General features: G+C 37.7%; 1 protein-coding gene across 1 annotated transcript in view; it reads left to right on the top strand.

Moving 5' to 3' along the window:
* PIGK (phosphatidylinositol glycan anchor biosynthesis class K) overlaps nucleotides 1-15,929 on the top strand; it is a gene marked incomplete at both ends in the record, with an annotated part of 66,918 nt that overhangs the window by 32,748 nt on the left and 18,241 nt on the right. Inside the window, one exon of the mRNA XM_080348733.1 lies at nucleotides 12,641-12,716. Coding sequence (XP_080204859.1) covers nucleotides 12,641-12,716 — 76 coding nt within the window. The remainder of the gene's footprint in view (nucleotides 1-12,640; nucleotides 12,717-15,929) is intronic.

Below are 15,929 nucleotides of genomic sequence, written 5' to 3'. Positions count from 1 at the left end.
ATAACTGCAGTCACTAACAGCTCTCTAGTGGAAGTTTGGTACTTTACAGTGCAGTGTATTTACTGAAATGGAAATTTTTCATTTCAAAGTGACTTATATATCCATCAGTTGGGGTGGGTGTTTGCCGCATTCATCCTAGCCTTGATAAATGCAGCAGGAGCGGGTGTTGGTTTGTGGGTTTTTGTTTGTTTTTAGGAAATAAGGCAGGGAGACATTAAAGTATAAAAACCCTGTTCCCATGAAATCTCGGTTGACCAGCAGCCATAAAGAGTCAACACATACTTTGAGTTTTATGACAAGATTTTGTTAGAACATATAGCTTCTATAGCCTAGACAGAAAAATTGCTGCAGAGGGATTATACTTAAATTGCAGAAAGAAAAGATTTTCTTTCTCAGTTTCCTTGGGTAGGGGAACAGCATACTCCATTGCCGTTTATTGTTCACTCCAAAACCAGACTAGAATTATATGATGATGCAAGTAGAAGGGCTTCAGAGTATGTTCATTAAAATGCTTTGATATTCCTGCTGAAAAAAATCAGTTGCTGTTGTTTTGGTTACTTGTATTGCAATAGTGTGTGGGAGTCCCACTCATGAATGAGGATGCGCTGTAGCTGAGCAATGAACATATACAAGAAAGATGCACTGTAAGCACCACGGTGGCAGGTGTGTAAGTATTCTAACGCTTTTGGTGACAGATATGTTGAATGTTCATGAAAACATGAGAGAAAATGGATGATATAGAATTAAAGTTTGTTTTCCACAAAACATTTAAAAGGTGAAGTTAAAAGGTGCAGGACAGAATGTAAATTCTTTAATAGGCTCCATATATTTGATAATATGTAACATGCCCAATTTTGTTGAAAGAAATCTCCTTTTGGCTATTGCATGTCTCTCTGCTTCCCACACTTTGTCTGCCTTTTTGTTTCCTTGAGCATGTTGCTGTGCAATTGGAGTTGTTCTGTTGGTTCTAGAACTGTTAGTTATTCCATATGCAGGTGGTTAAAGAGAAACCTACCTTTATTATCTCTACTAAATGAACCAAGAAACTTTAAATTCTTGCCTTAGTTTCATAGTTGCCTTTTATGTGTATACACAGACACATATATTTATATATGGGATTGTGGAGGACCTTAGCAGTGTTGGAGATTTTGTTCTTTTAAATTAGGTATATTGAGAGCCTGAAATTCTGAAAGCCGAGGGACAGATTGGCATTGAGATGTTTTCTGCTTTACAGAGGCTCTTGCTAGTAGTATCTACGAGTAATGTATACTCAGCATTCAAATTTACTGATACATTGTTGTGTAGATCGAAAACATCTGCAGGAAATAACTTTTAAATACTGGAAGAATGTCCTACTGGAATGAGATAAAGACCAAGATTAGGTTAATAGTACTAGGACTTCAATCAGTTAAAATTGCAAATCATTTTAATGTAAACCCTTACATTTGCATAAAAATATAACATGAACAATCCTCTGACAAAGGAGTGAAGTGGCATTATTTTTCCTGTGTTTTATTTTTGATTTGGAAAGTAAAACCAGATAAACCAGTTTAATGTGTATACTCTAATGCCATAAGACAGTCTTAGAAAGTCATGGTTAAGTTTGGGCATATTCTGACTGAATACTGAAGGTTTAATTTTAAAAGTTGAAGTCCCGTTTTCAAAAATAACTATTTAATATTAGTCTTTGTTAGACATTTTCATTAGCAACAATAATTGTACTAACTCAGAAGTTATTTTTACTGTGGGCAAGGTCCAACCTATGTAGGTGTTCTTGAAAAATGTCCTTTTAGAAACTTAACATTTCACAGTAGTAGCTTTTGCATTATTACATTATAAAGATCTTTGCTTAAACATTGCTTACCATTTACCATGTTGATGATTAAGAACTCGTACCAACATAAGAATGGAAACTAAAGGTTCTGTAAAATAGCTTTTTCATATAAAGTGGTTTTATCTCTTCATTCTTATAGTGAGGCAAGTAGAACACTATGGAGAATTGAAGGTAACTGAGAAGGAAAGATGGGGAGGGAGATGCCTGTAGCTGCTTCTGTTCCTGCTTTAGCCTTGTCCCTTGGAGACAGTAGAGAGCAAGGGAGCTGATGGCTTGTGGCACGCTCCGAGCTGCTGCATCTGTCCCTTCCCAGCAAGAAGAGGGTGAGGTAATTGGAAATCTGGACCTGGCAGGTATCTGAGATGTTGGGTTTCATGTCAGTATTTGGATTAGAAATCACCTTGGAACATGAGAAACCTGGCTCATCCAGCCTACTGTTTGGCTTTGCAACCAGGAATAACTTGCAAATCCAGGCATATGTCTTGTACAGGTGTAGCTGTCAGAACTACTACAGGATTGAATTGAATGGAAGAAGCTAGTGTCCCTCTCTCTGTCCCACAGACCTCAGATCTGGCGGCTTTCCTGGACAGGCAAGGGAATTCCCAGGTTTGTGTGCCCTTTGGGAGGCTGCAGGTGATGTGCTGTGTGCTTGACACAAGGAGGAGTGTGACTTGCTGCTGCTGCTTTTGTTCCTGGGAGCGGACCACTAAAATTGTTCAGGTTTAATGACTGTAAAGTTTTTAAAGTCACTGAACTTAGTGTGGGACACTCTGGTTAATATGCAAAGGTCTGTGGTGGACAGGACATGAGTCCTTTCTGGTTCTAATACTATGAAATAGGTGAGGACAGAAAAGCAGACCATAAAATACCAATATGAAGAAAAAGAATGACTGCTTTACAGGGTCAAACACTAATAGATTCATTGTTCAACATCAGCAGACTCACTAATCTGCAGTACCTTGGCCTCAGAGAATATAATCTAGCTAAGTGTTTGTACTTGAACTCAAGGTTTCATTTGCCATTAACAGCAACAAACAAAACCAGAATCCAGACCAAAAAAAATGCACAAGTCATCTATAAATAACAGAAAATCATGGTCCAGAAAATAAGCCTGATAAAAAGCTGAAGAACTGCATATATTCTGTGCCCTCCTAATTGTGCTTAGCAAAATAATGTTAGCTAGGTGCATGCGTTGAGAGGAGAGCTAAAGCATTTACTGCAGCTGATTGGAATGGTGCTCAGGTGTGTTTGCCATGACCACTCTTAAGAGTTGACTACACAGAGGAACAGTTACTGGTGACAGAAGGGAAAGCAGCCGGGGGAGCTTTGAGGTGCAGTGTTTTGCAGTTCTTGGTGTATCTTGGTTGTCTGCTTTATGGAAATGTGTTACTGATCGTGTTTGTATCCAGAAAGATCAAATGCAACATCTAGTGTTCAGGGGAGACTTGATTGCATAGTAAACCATTTCTCAAAAGCCCAGAAATGTAATTTTTATGATTAATTTTCTGAGTACCCAATGCATAGTATGCTTTTTTCAAGAAAACCTGGGCCTGTTATTGGTATCAATATATGTTCTCTTACACACTTGCAGAAAGAAGTTCAGTTGATGTCTTTTCTCATTATTTCATATCAGTAGGAGTGAAGCTGACAGGCTGATTAGCAGCCCTGCTGTAAAGGATCTGGAGGTGGTGGTGGACACCAGGTTGGATATAAACCAACAGAGTGCCATCATCATCAAGAAGGCAAGCTGCCTACTGAGCTGCATGAGGAGCAATACCATGAACAGACTGAGCAATATTGTTGTTATTTCTCTTGCTGGTGAAACCCCATCTGAAATACTGTCTGGCTTCCTTCAAAAAGGATGCTGAGACAGTGGAGAGATGTTGCCACGATGCTCAGGGCCTAAAGCACACAACTTGTGAGAGGCGGTTCAGAGATCTGGGCTTGCTTAGCCTTGAAAATGTGGGAAATGTGTTAGCAGGCTGCAATGGTTTGAAATGCGGCTGTTAAGGTAAACTCCTCTTTTGGTAACAAGGGGCATTGCCTGTAGGTTATGGCTTGGGAGGTTGAGGTTGTGTATTAGGAGAAATGGTTTGTAAAGAGCGTAGATTAACACTAGAGCATGTTCCACAGATGGGTTGTGGAGGCTTTGAAAACTCAGCTAGACAAAGACATGGCTGACCTGCTTTGGTGTTGGGAGGTTGAACTAGATGATCCCTAAAAATTCCTTAGAAACAACATTTCTGTAATTCTGTGTAGTTACCTACTTTGATTAATTGGACTAAAGGGGTGAAAAAGTAGAGTAGGAAGCTTGAAATGGAGGGGGTAAGGTAGAAGGTCTGAGGATGGTGTTGGGTGGATAACAGATGTTGCCACAGCTACTTTGATGGATTCTTGTAGTGAGCTAAGCAGTCTCATGAGAAATTATAGCTGGATGGTACATTACGTGACTCATGAACTAAAAAATAGAAATATGTACTGTAGATGTAGAAATATTGGACTTAAAATGTGTGTATTACAGGGTTTTTAGAAGGTGCTTGTTGAAAAGTGTAACAATATAAACAAATGCAGGTATGTTTAATTTGAACATACGTAGGAAGGAACACTGGTATTACACAAAATATGAACTTTGCTATAAAGACTAATTATGGCCACTAAATAATGGAATTGTTATCCTGGCACATTCCCATGTTAATTCTTTGTTTAAAAACACCTTCCCGCTGATTTTTCTTCCTGTATGCTGGCAGGTGGAGTTGAATTGGTTTACATAATGATTAGGCACTGCTGATAAACTGTCAATTATGAAAAATTAACAAGCTTGCTTTATCCAGCTGGAAGTATAATTGTAACATGTACTGGTAGTAGGATTTTAAACTGCATAGATGATGTAGGGCAGGGGAGGGTTTAGTTGTCTTTTTTATTGAGATTTCTGTGAAATTCAGTCGCAAGTTTTCCAACTACTAGTCACAAAGCAGTGATAACCTGTGGGTTTTTTAACCACTCTTTTAAATGTTTTCCCGTGCAATTAGGTACAACCAATTTCAAGGGTGAAGTTTGCAGCCTCAATTACAGCTACAGCACATTGTCAATTCAAACTAGATTGAACTTTTGCTCAGCTGGGTGGGCGATGTTCTTTTCTGACTGGTTTGGACTATCAGTAGAAGCTCCTCTAATGTTGCTGGACTTGTCTGTATAAACATGCCCCAGTTTGGGAAATTTGATGGAGACACTTGTTCTTTCTTCCCCAAGCCCCTGCCTGCTGTAAGAATGAATTAACACTAAGCAATGAGGGCCTACTTTTAACTGTGAATTCAAATGGTGATTTTCGATGATAGAGGAGAGACTTAGCTGGTCTTTTTATCTCCATTTTCTTGATTAGCATTTTGTGCTTCAGCAGCATCATCATGTTGAAGTTTAAATTAATTCAAAAGAGATTTTCTAATTTACCTAAAATGTGGAGTATTTGAGATAACAAAATAAAGCCCTACAGGTCATGTGTTTTCCAGTAGCAGCAAAGTCACTTCTGCTTACATAAGTTAATATTCTTTTTAATTCCTTTCTTGTGTCTTGCCTAAGTATAAAAATAGGAGCAGGAAGAACAGAGAGTCCCTTCAGTGACTAAACATATGTTGACAAAAGTAATTGGCTAGAAAAGAGTAGAGAGACAATATTGGTCAACCCGTGTTAAAACTGTAGACTTCTATTACTTCTTTTTAGGATCTTGGGATGATTAGGAATATGTGACTTGACAAAGGTTAATCACCTGAAATTCTTTAGATAAGAAATTATGTGTGGATCAGAGAAAGGCAGAGGAACATTTGTTACAGTCTAGTTTTATCCAGCTTATGAAGCAGCAAACTGTAAGTGTGTCTGGCAGACTCTGGGAACACCAGCAGACCTGTTTGTGATCAGGTCCAAGAGAAATCTCAGTGCATTCAGAGACTTAAGATATTTTTTTAAACTCCACGAATAAGTCTGTACAACTAGTTTGGGTCAAAATTTTTCACATTTGAAAAGAAATGAACAGATTACAGAGAGTATTTTGCATTTGTAAATGCGTTGCTATGTTATTCTACAGGAATATCTCTGTAAAGGCCAGCATACTGAAGTAAATATAAACCTGATTGTGTCTAGCACTGATTAAGTTTTTTGTTACATCAGAGCTGATTTCTGCTTTCAGTTTATTTTTTTCCTACATCTCCATATTGTATTGTTCATCTTCTTTTTAAGCGATTTTTGAGAGTGTGCCACCTGGTGCATTTGTCTCTGCAAGCATCATCAAGTGGAGGTCGCAGCATCCGTAGACCAAAGAATCTTGGTGTGCTTGGCTGTAGGTGTGACGTGCCTGCATAATTCCACTGTAGACATCGCTCCCTCCTCTCCTCATCCTTGAATATGCACTAATCGCTTACACATCCAAAGACTTAACGCTCTGCAGCAATGAACTGTAAAAGATGCACATTAGCATTCTGCTAGTCAGTCCTGCAAGGTCACCCAGGGTAAGCTGCCAGCTGTCCAGCTTACCAAAGCTCAGTACTACAGTCCTGAATGAACTTGTTTGCATTATTAGGTATATCAGGTTTTCAGAGGGGGCATCCACACTCACCTGAGCAAAGGTTGCAGCAGCAAAGTGTTCACTGAATGCTTTCTTAGGTATCTGAAAGACTTGTTTTGAGCCTTTAACTGAAGAAACTGATGCCATGGAAGAGGTGTTGTAAGGAGGTTCCCTGGAATGATTATGCTCAAGTGCTTCTCTGCTTTATGACTATCCATGTTGTAAACAGGCTTACAGGAAAATCTTGCGTTCCCCTAGAAGATAAGAAAACGATTGATCACTGCCCTTTTTGGGGAAGAACAGAGTTAACCGTGATTTCATCTTTTCAAGCACTGGCATTTTCCACGTACATTATTGGTGCTTCTATTGTTTAAACTTACCTTATTCTTAAATGCGTGTGAAGTTAGGATTTAGCAGATAGATTGAGTACCTGGCATTAATCCAAGGTCTAATTCTTAATCTTCTGTAGTATGGATATGGTAGATAAATTTCTCAATGGCCAATTTTAAAAACTATTCACTCAAACCCGACATAGCCCATTTCAACCTCTCCTTAATAGGAAACCTAATAACTTTTTCTGATGTGGTACATAAAGCTCTGGTATTTTGTTTTCTTTTTATTGCCAGATGCAAGTGTGTTCATGTATTTACAGTCAATAAAGCAATCAGTGCTATACACAGGTTTAGATTAATAATTTCAACCCTTCAGTCTGGGGTGTGTGATTTAGACCACTGCATCTTTTGGTCACATACTGACTGTCCCATCAGCTGCAGTATTTCTGCTATTGAGCTGTTTATAGAAGTGGGACAATCCGTTCCGGTGTTTTCATTCATTCTATTCAGAAGTTATATGTTAGACAAACCAGACTGCACTTCAGGAGCAATGCAAGTCGTGTACATCTACAGCAAATGAAGAAGATAATACTCAAACCCCTTTTTCCATAATGCATTTTTGTCTTTGATGTTCTCTTATTTACCCTCTTCACACTCTGATATTGTGTAGTTTCCAAGACGTGGTTGTATATTAGGACTAACCATCAAACGAAAATAGTTTCAATGCAGTGCAATATAACCTATGCATGGATCATATGCATAAAAGAATGTGTGAGCTGTCCAAACCATCAAATGTGATGACTGTATAGGAAGGAAGAAATATTGGCCTTAGACCTATTGCCTCATATAATTAATGAATTTTTATATTTGCCCAGAGTGACAGGTTTTATGGCTTGTCCTGTTATCTAGACTTCTCTCTTTCTTGAAGTGTCTTAACAGCCCATTTCTGCTGTGAGCGCAGCAGTTAGTGATCATGTTGCTTTTTTCTTCCTGTATTTTTGTAATACTTGCGTGAGATAAATTACATCTCTGCCCTAAGGCCACTGCAGCTATTCTGTGTAGCAGACCATAGGCTGGATTAGCACTTGTGGCAACATGTGCCACCTCTTGTTGCTAGGGATTTATTTTTCTTTAGCACACATTGACTCTTGGGATTTTTCCCGTAAGAGTGAGCATGCAAATATAAATAACAAATAAGATTTTTCACTAAATATCTTGACACATTTTACTGGATTTAGATTCATTTCCGCAGTTTCTGTTTCATGCTTACTTTCCTTCATCTAAGAGCAGTCACAGTGGCAGTATAAAAATAACTTTTAAATTGAATTTTTCAAGATCCTCCTCTTGTGCTATCTCTTACTGCTTCCCACTTCTCTTCTGATTTTATGTTTCTTTCTAGTCTTCTCCCTGAAAATCAAGATCTCCTTATGGTTTGCATTGCCAGCTGTCAGGCATGTTGCGGTATATGCTGCTATGCCATGGTGTTAGCTTGCTTTGGCACTGTTGGCAGCACTCTGCTGTCGTGCTCAATTGAGACAGAAAGCACCATTTCTTACTGGAAAATTAATTCATGAAGAATGACTTTTGTTGGGGTTTTTTTTGCAATAGAATTATTTTGAAAGAAATTTGTATCACAATATTAATTTTATAAAGGTTTCGGTGTCAAATATGAATGAGCTAAACAGTGAGGCCAACTGATTTTCTGAAATTACATCCTCAAATTGACAGACATGATTCGAGCACAAAGTCTGTTAGCTGAGGGTTGCTGTGGGGTCTTTGACCGGTAATTCTGCCAGTCCAGGAGGCCCAACATTAGTGGGCTACTAACTTAAGGCTACTGTAAAATGGAGTTGCAGTTTTGCAGCAAGTTTCCTTCTCCTCAGTACTAACTGCCCTGATTTTGGCTTTTCTTTGATCCACTTGCAAAACTGGCCAAGCCAGCCAATGGAATTTTCTTAAAGACAGAATATGAGGCTGCTTTTGTGCTTGTAAATTAGACAGAGTGATGTATTGTCTTGCAGTCACAAGGCATGCTTAATTGTTAGTGTGGTCCCTGGTACGATCTTGGTTCACACCAGCTGACAAGTCTTGACTTCACTCCTGTTCTTGGAGCTTTCAGGATGGCTGCTGTTCCATGCAAGACTTTTGTATGCGGTGTTTCATCCTCTATGCTACCCAGAGCACAGCAATTTCTTGTTGCATCATCCAGTTTTCACCTTTGTTAGAAGGAACGACTGCACTACAGGTTTTGTTGGTAACACAAAAGGAGCAAAAAGAAATTTAGAGGAAGTTGCCGTATACCTGTTCTACAAATGTTTAGACCAGTAAACTGGTGCTTGGTCTGAGAAATGAGAGAGAGGTCTGTGGAGCCTTCGTAGTACTATAATGGTCTTCAAAGGAGTTTAAATTGCTTGTATCTGTTAAAATAAGTACTGAAACTGGTATGGCCAACTGATGTAGTTATGCTGGTAAAACTTAGCATGCTGGACGTCTTGAAGCACTTCAAAGCATTTTCCAAACTGACTGTGTATATTAATATTTGAAAACTGAGGCCTGGAAGGTACCTCTGTCATGAAGTTTGATTTCTGTCACAGATATCATCACTTGATAGGAAAGTGAGAAACATAAATCAGCAAAAAATGTGGTTTTCTCACAAAGATTTTACTTTTATTTGTTTAAAATACAACATAAATGTAGGGGTAATTCCCTTTTTTTAACTGAAAAGAATGTCACTCGTATTAGGTGCTTTTAATTTTCCAATGTGTAAATAACTATGAACAGTGAATATAATAACAGTTCAGATCTGACTCAGAACCAGGAGTGGAAGTGGATGAGACTATCCGTAGAAAAATGTGCTGAAATATTCTGATAGTTCATCAAAGAACAGAGCTAGGAGCAAAGCTTTCAGGAAAGCCTTTGTGAAGCCATACCTATGCTTATGAATTTAGGTAAAAAAAAACCCAGTCATGGTCAGGAAGAACTTGTTGCTATTTTAGGTTGGCTTAATAATCTGCATATCCTTCTCCCAGTTAATTTTTGTTAAATGGATCTGAGCGTATGGTACTAGGAGGCAATGGTATATACTTTCAGATTAAGAATGCCATGCAATGGCTTTAGATGACAGCACTGCAGCATCATAATAACGTATATTACAGTATTATTGTAAAATTTGTAAATATAATTTACTGTGAGTTATTCTTGCACTTTATTATGGAACCTCAAGTGCCCAAAGTTTATTGATGCACTGCTTTATCATGCCAGCTAGCTCAAGTTAATGACTTGCTCCAGGTAGAGGATATAGTTGGGCAATATTTCATACAGCTTTTTTATCAAGAGTTTTGAGCTTCCATACTTTAATTTATGCAGTTTAATATAAAAGATAGAGATACATGCTCATCCAGTTGAGGAGGCTTATCTGCACAAGAATCAAACTCTCTTTTGTAGACTTGACAGCTAGTATATCACTACCTTACATATACAAGAAGCTGATGGCATTTAAGCAAAAATGTTGGGAGTTCATTTCTGAAGTTTTCTTCCAAAATACCTGTGTGCATGCATGTATACATACGATAGTGTGGGTATATATATATGTAGACACGTGTATGTATATAATATAATGTCCACCTATCTAATCTATATCCTAGAGTTTATATATGTATATAAAATGTAGTGTAGTTCAATTAACTGGATTATTTTTTCAGAAACTAAATCGGAAAAAACTAGAAAATAGTCTTTCTTGATGTCAAAAGGCTCCTCTCAGCCTAATTTCAATTTAAATCTAATTACTTTAAAATACATATTTATACTCTTTCCCCCTCCCTGTTTTTTCCAGTAAGGCTTCCTAAGGCTCAAAATTACCTTGATAATTTTTCACTACCTTTTTTAATCCTTTGACATTTGAATAAAGGTCTTTTTTCTGCAATTGCGAAGGAGGGTGTTTGACTATGCAAGGGAATGCTGACTGTCTAGACAGAAAACATTGCCAAAAGTACAAAGTCCTTGATAGAACAGACAAGCCTTTTTTTTTCTTCCCCTGCTAATATTCAGTTTATAGTGATTTTAGCTGTTACTTGCAGTTTCACGGATTTAATTTTGGAATTTGAGGTACTGTGGTGTGGTTGTGTTTGTTTGTTTGTTTTCCCACCAAATTTGCAGTGTCCCTGCACAGACTGCAGAGATGAGTGTTCAAGATATTGATCAATATTTTGCTCTGTGCACAGTGGTTTCATACCTAGAACTATGCCTAAGAAGTAGCTTTATGTAGCTGGTACCCGTAAATCAAGGTGCTGTGTCAGCTAACAGGCTCCTGGTAGAACAGAAGCCATCCCATATTCACACCAACTGTGGGTAGCTGAATAGACACTGGTTATCTTTGCTGGTCAGGACTCTGCAAATGATAGAAAGGAGAACAGTGTAAAGGTTCCTTCTGCACTCTGCAGGGGACTTGCTGAGCCCACTATCAGCTCTGGTGGTTGTGTGCAGTATATTTCATCATGTCAGTGCAAATTCAGAACTGCCGTAACAGTCCAAAAATTCTGAAAACCGTATGGGTAAATGAGCTCTTTCAGTAGACCAGCTTCAATAATTCAGAGCTTGCTTACTTAATTTTCCTTAAGCACATTAAGCAGTGCTGGATGGGCTGTCACTGTGATCTTTGAAATATTGCCAGGTTTCTTTTTTCTCTGGTTTTAAATTTTAACTTCCATACTTCCCTCTACTCTGTTCCATACAAATGTCTGGGTAATCAGGCTCTTATTTGGAGCTTAAAAGCATTCCAAGGCACAACAAAAATTCCAAAATGGAAAAGGGACGAGATGTGCATTTATTGTCCTCTCTTTTACCACACTGCAGAGTCTAAGCCTTTAGTTTCTGGCTCTTACCTGCAGGTAAATTAACCCAGCAAGCATGTATCATTTTTGACTAGAATGGGTATAAGGTAGTAATTTGAACCTCGAAAATAATGTCTTGGCCACAGGTTTTTTTTCTGAAAGTAATTCTAATTTAAGTTTGTAGAAAGGTTTTCTTTTCATAGGGATCTTATTTTTTTCCCCTTCATTTCTTGTCATATTACTCCAATTCCTATATTCAGAACTCTTCAGAAAGATTGAGGAGTGACTGATGAAAACCTTGAATGAGACTTTGAAAATACAGCACACGCTGTGCAGTTCCAGTAGAATAAAGCAGTATGGTTGAAGGGTTTAAGACATGCTTTCATATTAATTTACCATCATTTAAATATTCTTTTAAGAGACTGCTTATGGATTCTGAATTTCCAGTTGTAACTATAATTTATTTGAAGTTTAAAGGGATATGATGCATTTTCTTTGTGAAGTATTTCTACTTGTTTTGTTCATGCCGGTTCTTTGGCGTGTTTGAAGCCAGTGGAACACACCAGTGTGCTGGCAAACGCACAGATGTTTGTGCTGGTGAACTTGTACCAGAGCCCAACGCTGATGTGCAAAAATAGGAAACGGTGAATAATCCCTCTTGCCTTGTGAGATGGTTGTATTTGAATGATCTTGGCAGGACTGAGTGAAGAAGCTTGTATTGTTAACAGTGCTGAATCTGCTACATAAACACATCAGACTTTTCTTCTGTGGGGATTTCAATCCAGCTTTCACCAGCGCTTTGTTCACCCAGAACTAAATTTAAAGGTTTTCTTAGGTTTCTGCTGCTAAATTTGTGCTTTGGTCAGGGAGAAGTCCACATTACACACATTTTTGTTTACTATGAATTTATTCTTTCACTGAGCTTTCTAAGAAATAGGTCCTAAAATACACTTTTTCTTCATCTTAAGTAAAATAATCACCCATATACCACACTTTTAAAAAAGTAATGTATCTGAAACTCTTACATTTCAAGAATTTAACTCAATAAACATTATACTAACTAATAAATATTAACCTCTTTTCTTCTCAGGCTTCCAAGAGATGAGGTGGCAACAGAACCACTAAAATATGCTGAACAACTTCCTGTAGCTCAGATAATACACCAGGTATGTCTTTCTATTTTAAGGATTTTCTTTGAGAATAAACAACATCTGTAATATTTAAACTACTTTTCTAGGTCATGCAGAATCAACATCCTCATGCTGGAAGTATGTAAAAACAACTTACTCTTATTCAGATGACAACTGTTAAATTATAAAAGTCTCATTCTGAACATGGCAATGAGTTACTGTATGACACAGCTGACACTTCAGAGGTTGCTGTTAAAATCGTGTGTCTACTGATATAAAAGAAAAAAATCCATTAAGCTCTTCAAATTTGCGTCTTGACCTAAATTATATTCCCCTTCCTGAAAAAGCTGCCGAAGTATAGAGTTGTTACAATGGAGTAACTGTCATGACGACTTGATACAGGGAAAACAATCTCCCCTGTTACTACAGTTCTGAATTAGCACCATTTCCATTTCTGGCTACAGCAGTGTCATCAGACTTCCTGCTGTACACAGAATTGTTTGCTTTTTGTTTTGCATGATAGAAACAAAACAAAAACCAAAAAAGATTGAGATTTACCTTAGATTGTGTCTTCTAACTGTGTCTTTATATATAAAGTCAATATTCTTCTATTTATTTCGGTAAACAAATGAGGGATGATGGGACATTTGAGCTGGAATTGAATAGCGGGCTACAGTTTTTATTACAGCATGTCTTTTGTTCCCCCCAATTTATGGCAAGGAGGAAGAGACCTCTTCTGTGCAGAAGATTCTATACTCCTTTCTTTTTTAACTTTGTAGACACGAGCCCTGCTTCAGGGACAGGTAACAATAGTTTTCCTAAGTCAGGACTGAATAGTTCAGATTACTGTCTTCCTAATGGTACCTTGGCAGTATGGAATCAATCAGGTAATCAGGTATACTCCGAAAAATTGTCCTGAAGGTTGGGGAGGATAAAGACAGGTCATCATGGGGGACAAAATGGTACAGTCCATCCACTGTCTTGAGATAAGGAAAACTTTCAACTGGAAACTGGGACTTGATGTTGGCCAGGGTAGCAATAGCCAGGTAGACAGTGTTAGATAAAGCTGTGGTTTCAGACTGAGCTGCTTTTGAATGCTTGAAGATCAAGAGGAACAGATAAAAGTTCACTAAATGTCAAAGTTGCTTACAGAATCCTATTAGTTATTATTGTAGGTCTTTCAGAATACCTGTGTTAATCAGTGTTTTTAAGAAGCTGAGTCAGACGCTGCAGGCAGTGCTGGTTTTACCTTAAAGGAAACAAGCTTTATTTTAAAACTTTAAAGTGTACTGGTCTTTTCTGCGAGAGGTAAACACAAGGGATTTGAAAACTTTGGGCTGAAATCTGCACCTCCGGGAAGAATTTCTGATGTGTTCAGAACATGGAAGACTGGAAATCAGGACCAGTTTGTATGTCAGGAACTCCCTGGTGTTGTCAGAGCTTCAAATGACCCAACAGCCTGCAAATGTCACATTTAAAATTCTGTCTTCATGTCTGACTCTGAGCATAAATGAATTAAACAGCAGAGCAGGCAGCCAGTCAATATGTTCTTAACAGTGAGAGTGAGCAATGAAACAGTTTGGGGGTTGTTTGGAATCAGTAAATAGAAACTGCATGGAATGGCTCACCTAGAGGAAAATCTCAAATAGGAAACAGAATTAACCTTTAAGATGGTCGACCAGACGAAATGTCATAGTAATATTTTTACAACATTAGGTGGGTAATAGCCACAGAGGGTTCATTGGGCTGCTGTGTGTTATACTGCAATAGAATATTGCACTGTGGAAAGGCAAGAATCTTTTTTTGTGTGCTCTTATCTGTTTGCTCTAGCAAATTTACCAAGAATATAGAGCTGTGGTCCACACAGAGCAGCAAAACAGACCCAACAGAACTGCAAATGTCTTTGATGTGGAGAAACAGAGCAAAATGACAGTTGTTTAGCTGTTGTGCCAGGGAGTCAGGCATCATGCCCTGGTTTTGGATGATGATGATGATGCCCTTTTCGAGCCTCCAGCTGTAATCAGCTCAGCATACTCTGCACTCGTGTCCTGCTGAATTAGCATTGCAAAGATTATAATGTGTCATTTCTGAGGGCCCTGTGACAATTGGGACATGTAGTGCAAGGGCCATGTTAAGTTCATATGTATATATATTTTTTACTTGAAGAAAAAAGAAAGAAATTCTAAGAAATAAGATAACATGAGTAAAACCAGTGAATACTATTTGTGGTGTTATGCTTTATCCAAATGGGTAATCACTGTATTTAGTATCGGCTTTTGTTGTTGGTTCTATATCACACGGAAGAGTTCTTTCATGTTAACCCATGTTTCATTTACCTCTGGGCAGAAATGAAGGCATCAGTGGTGTATATTTGTAGCATAAATATATATTAATGTTTCACAATGGTAGACTAGTATCCTAAATCAGTATAATGCCAAAGTACAATTTAATTATAATGAGTAGCCAATGCGGCCGGTAATTCTATCCTAATTTTACTGTAAACTTATTATTCTGAATGCTACTGAAAGTCTATGTGTTTTTGTTGGGCATTTACATGTGATTTCTAACATTCTCTTCAGTACTTCCGTGGTATTTTAAAAAATATTATCCTAATGAACAGAAATGTACCTTTTGATTTCTAATCCGATTATTCCATGTGAAAATTTCAGACTTGATACAGACTAAACTATTTAATGAAAGGAGACCCAGAATCTGATTTGGGGATTGATCTTAAACTTTATGGTAATTATGTGTTATTATAACAGTATAAACCAAAAAGAATAACAACCCTATAAAGTTCACAGTTCCAATTCTCAGAAATGTGATATATTGAATGCATTAGACCATGATTAATTATTAAAAAGACAAATTTGAAGAAATGAAGATAAATAGCAGAATGAAAACAAATACTAACATTTAAGCCACTAGTTTTTAGACACTAACCAAAATGAAGTGGCTTTCTCCCTTTTCAAAAACAAAAGAAAAATGTGTGTTTTCAACTGAAATAAAGAATCACTGGTGCTCGGTAGAGGAATGTAAACTTCTAAAATGGCAGAAGTTAAACTTTCAGAAGAATTCCCACATAAGACAGCCTTTTTAATGAGGTTCTTTGTGTACAGCCGTGCATACAATGCTACTACTCGGACTGAGTTTATGAATAGTAAGGGAGAAAAGGGAGAGATTACTTTAATTCTGCACCTTCTGTAGTTGAAACAGATCTGGTGAAAGAACGTGAGAAACTGCATTTGA

Source organism: Nesoenas mayeri (genome assembly GCF_963082525.1).
Source record: "Nesoenas mayeri genome assembly, chromosome: 8".
NCBI lineage: Eukaryota > Metazoa > Chordata > Aves > Columbiformes > Columbidae > Nesoenas > Nesoenas mayeri.
The sequence above is the reverse complement of the archived record's forward strand: the minus strand, read 5'-3'. Positions and strand labels throughout refer to the sequence as shown.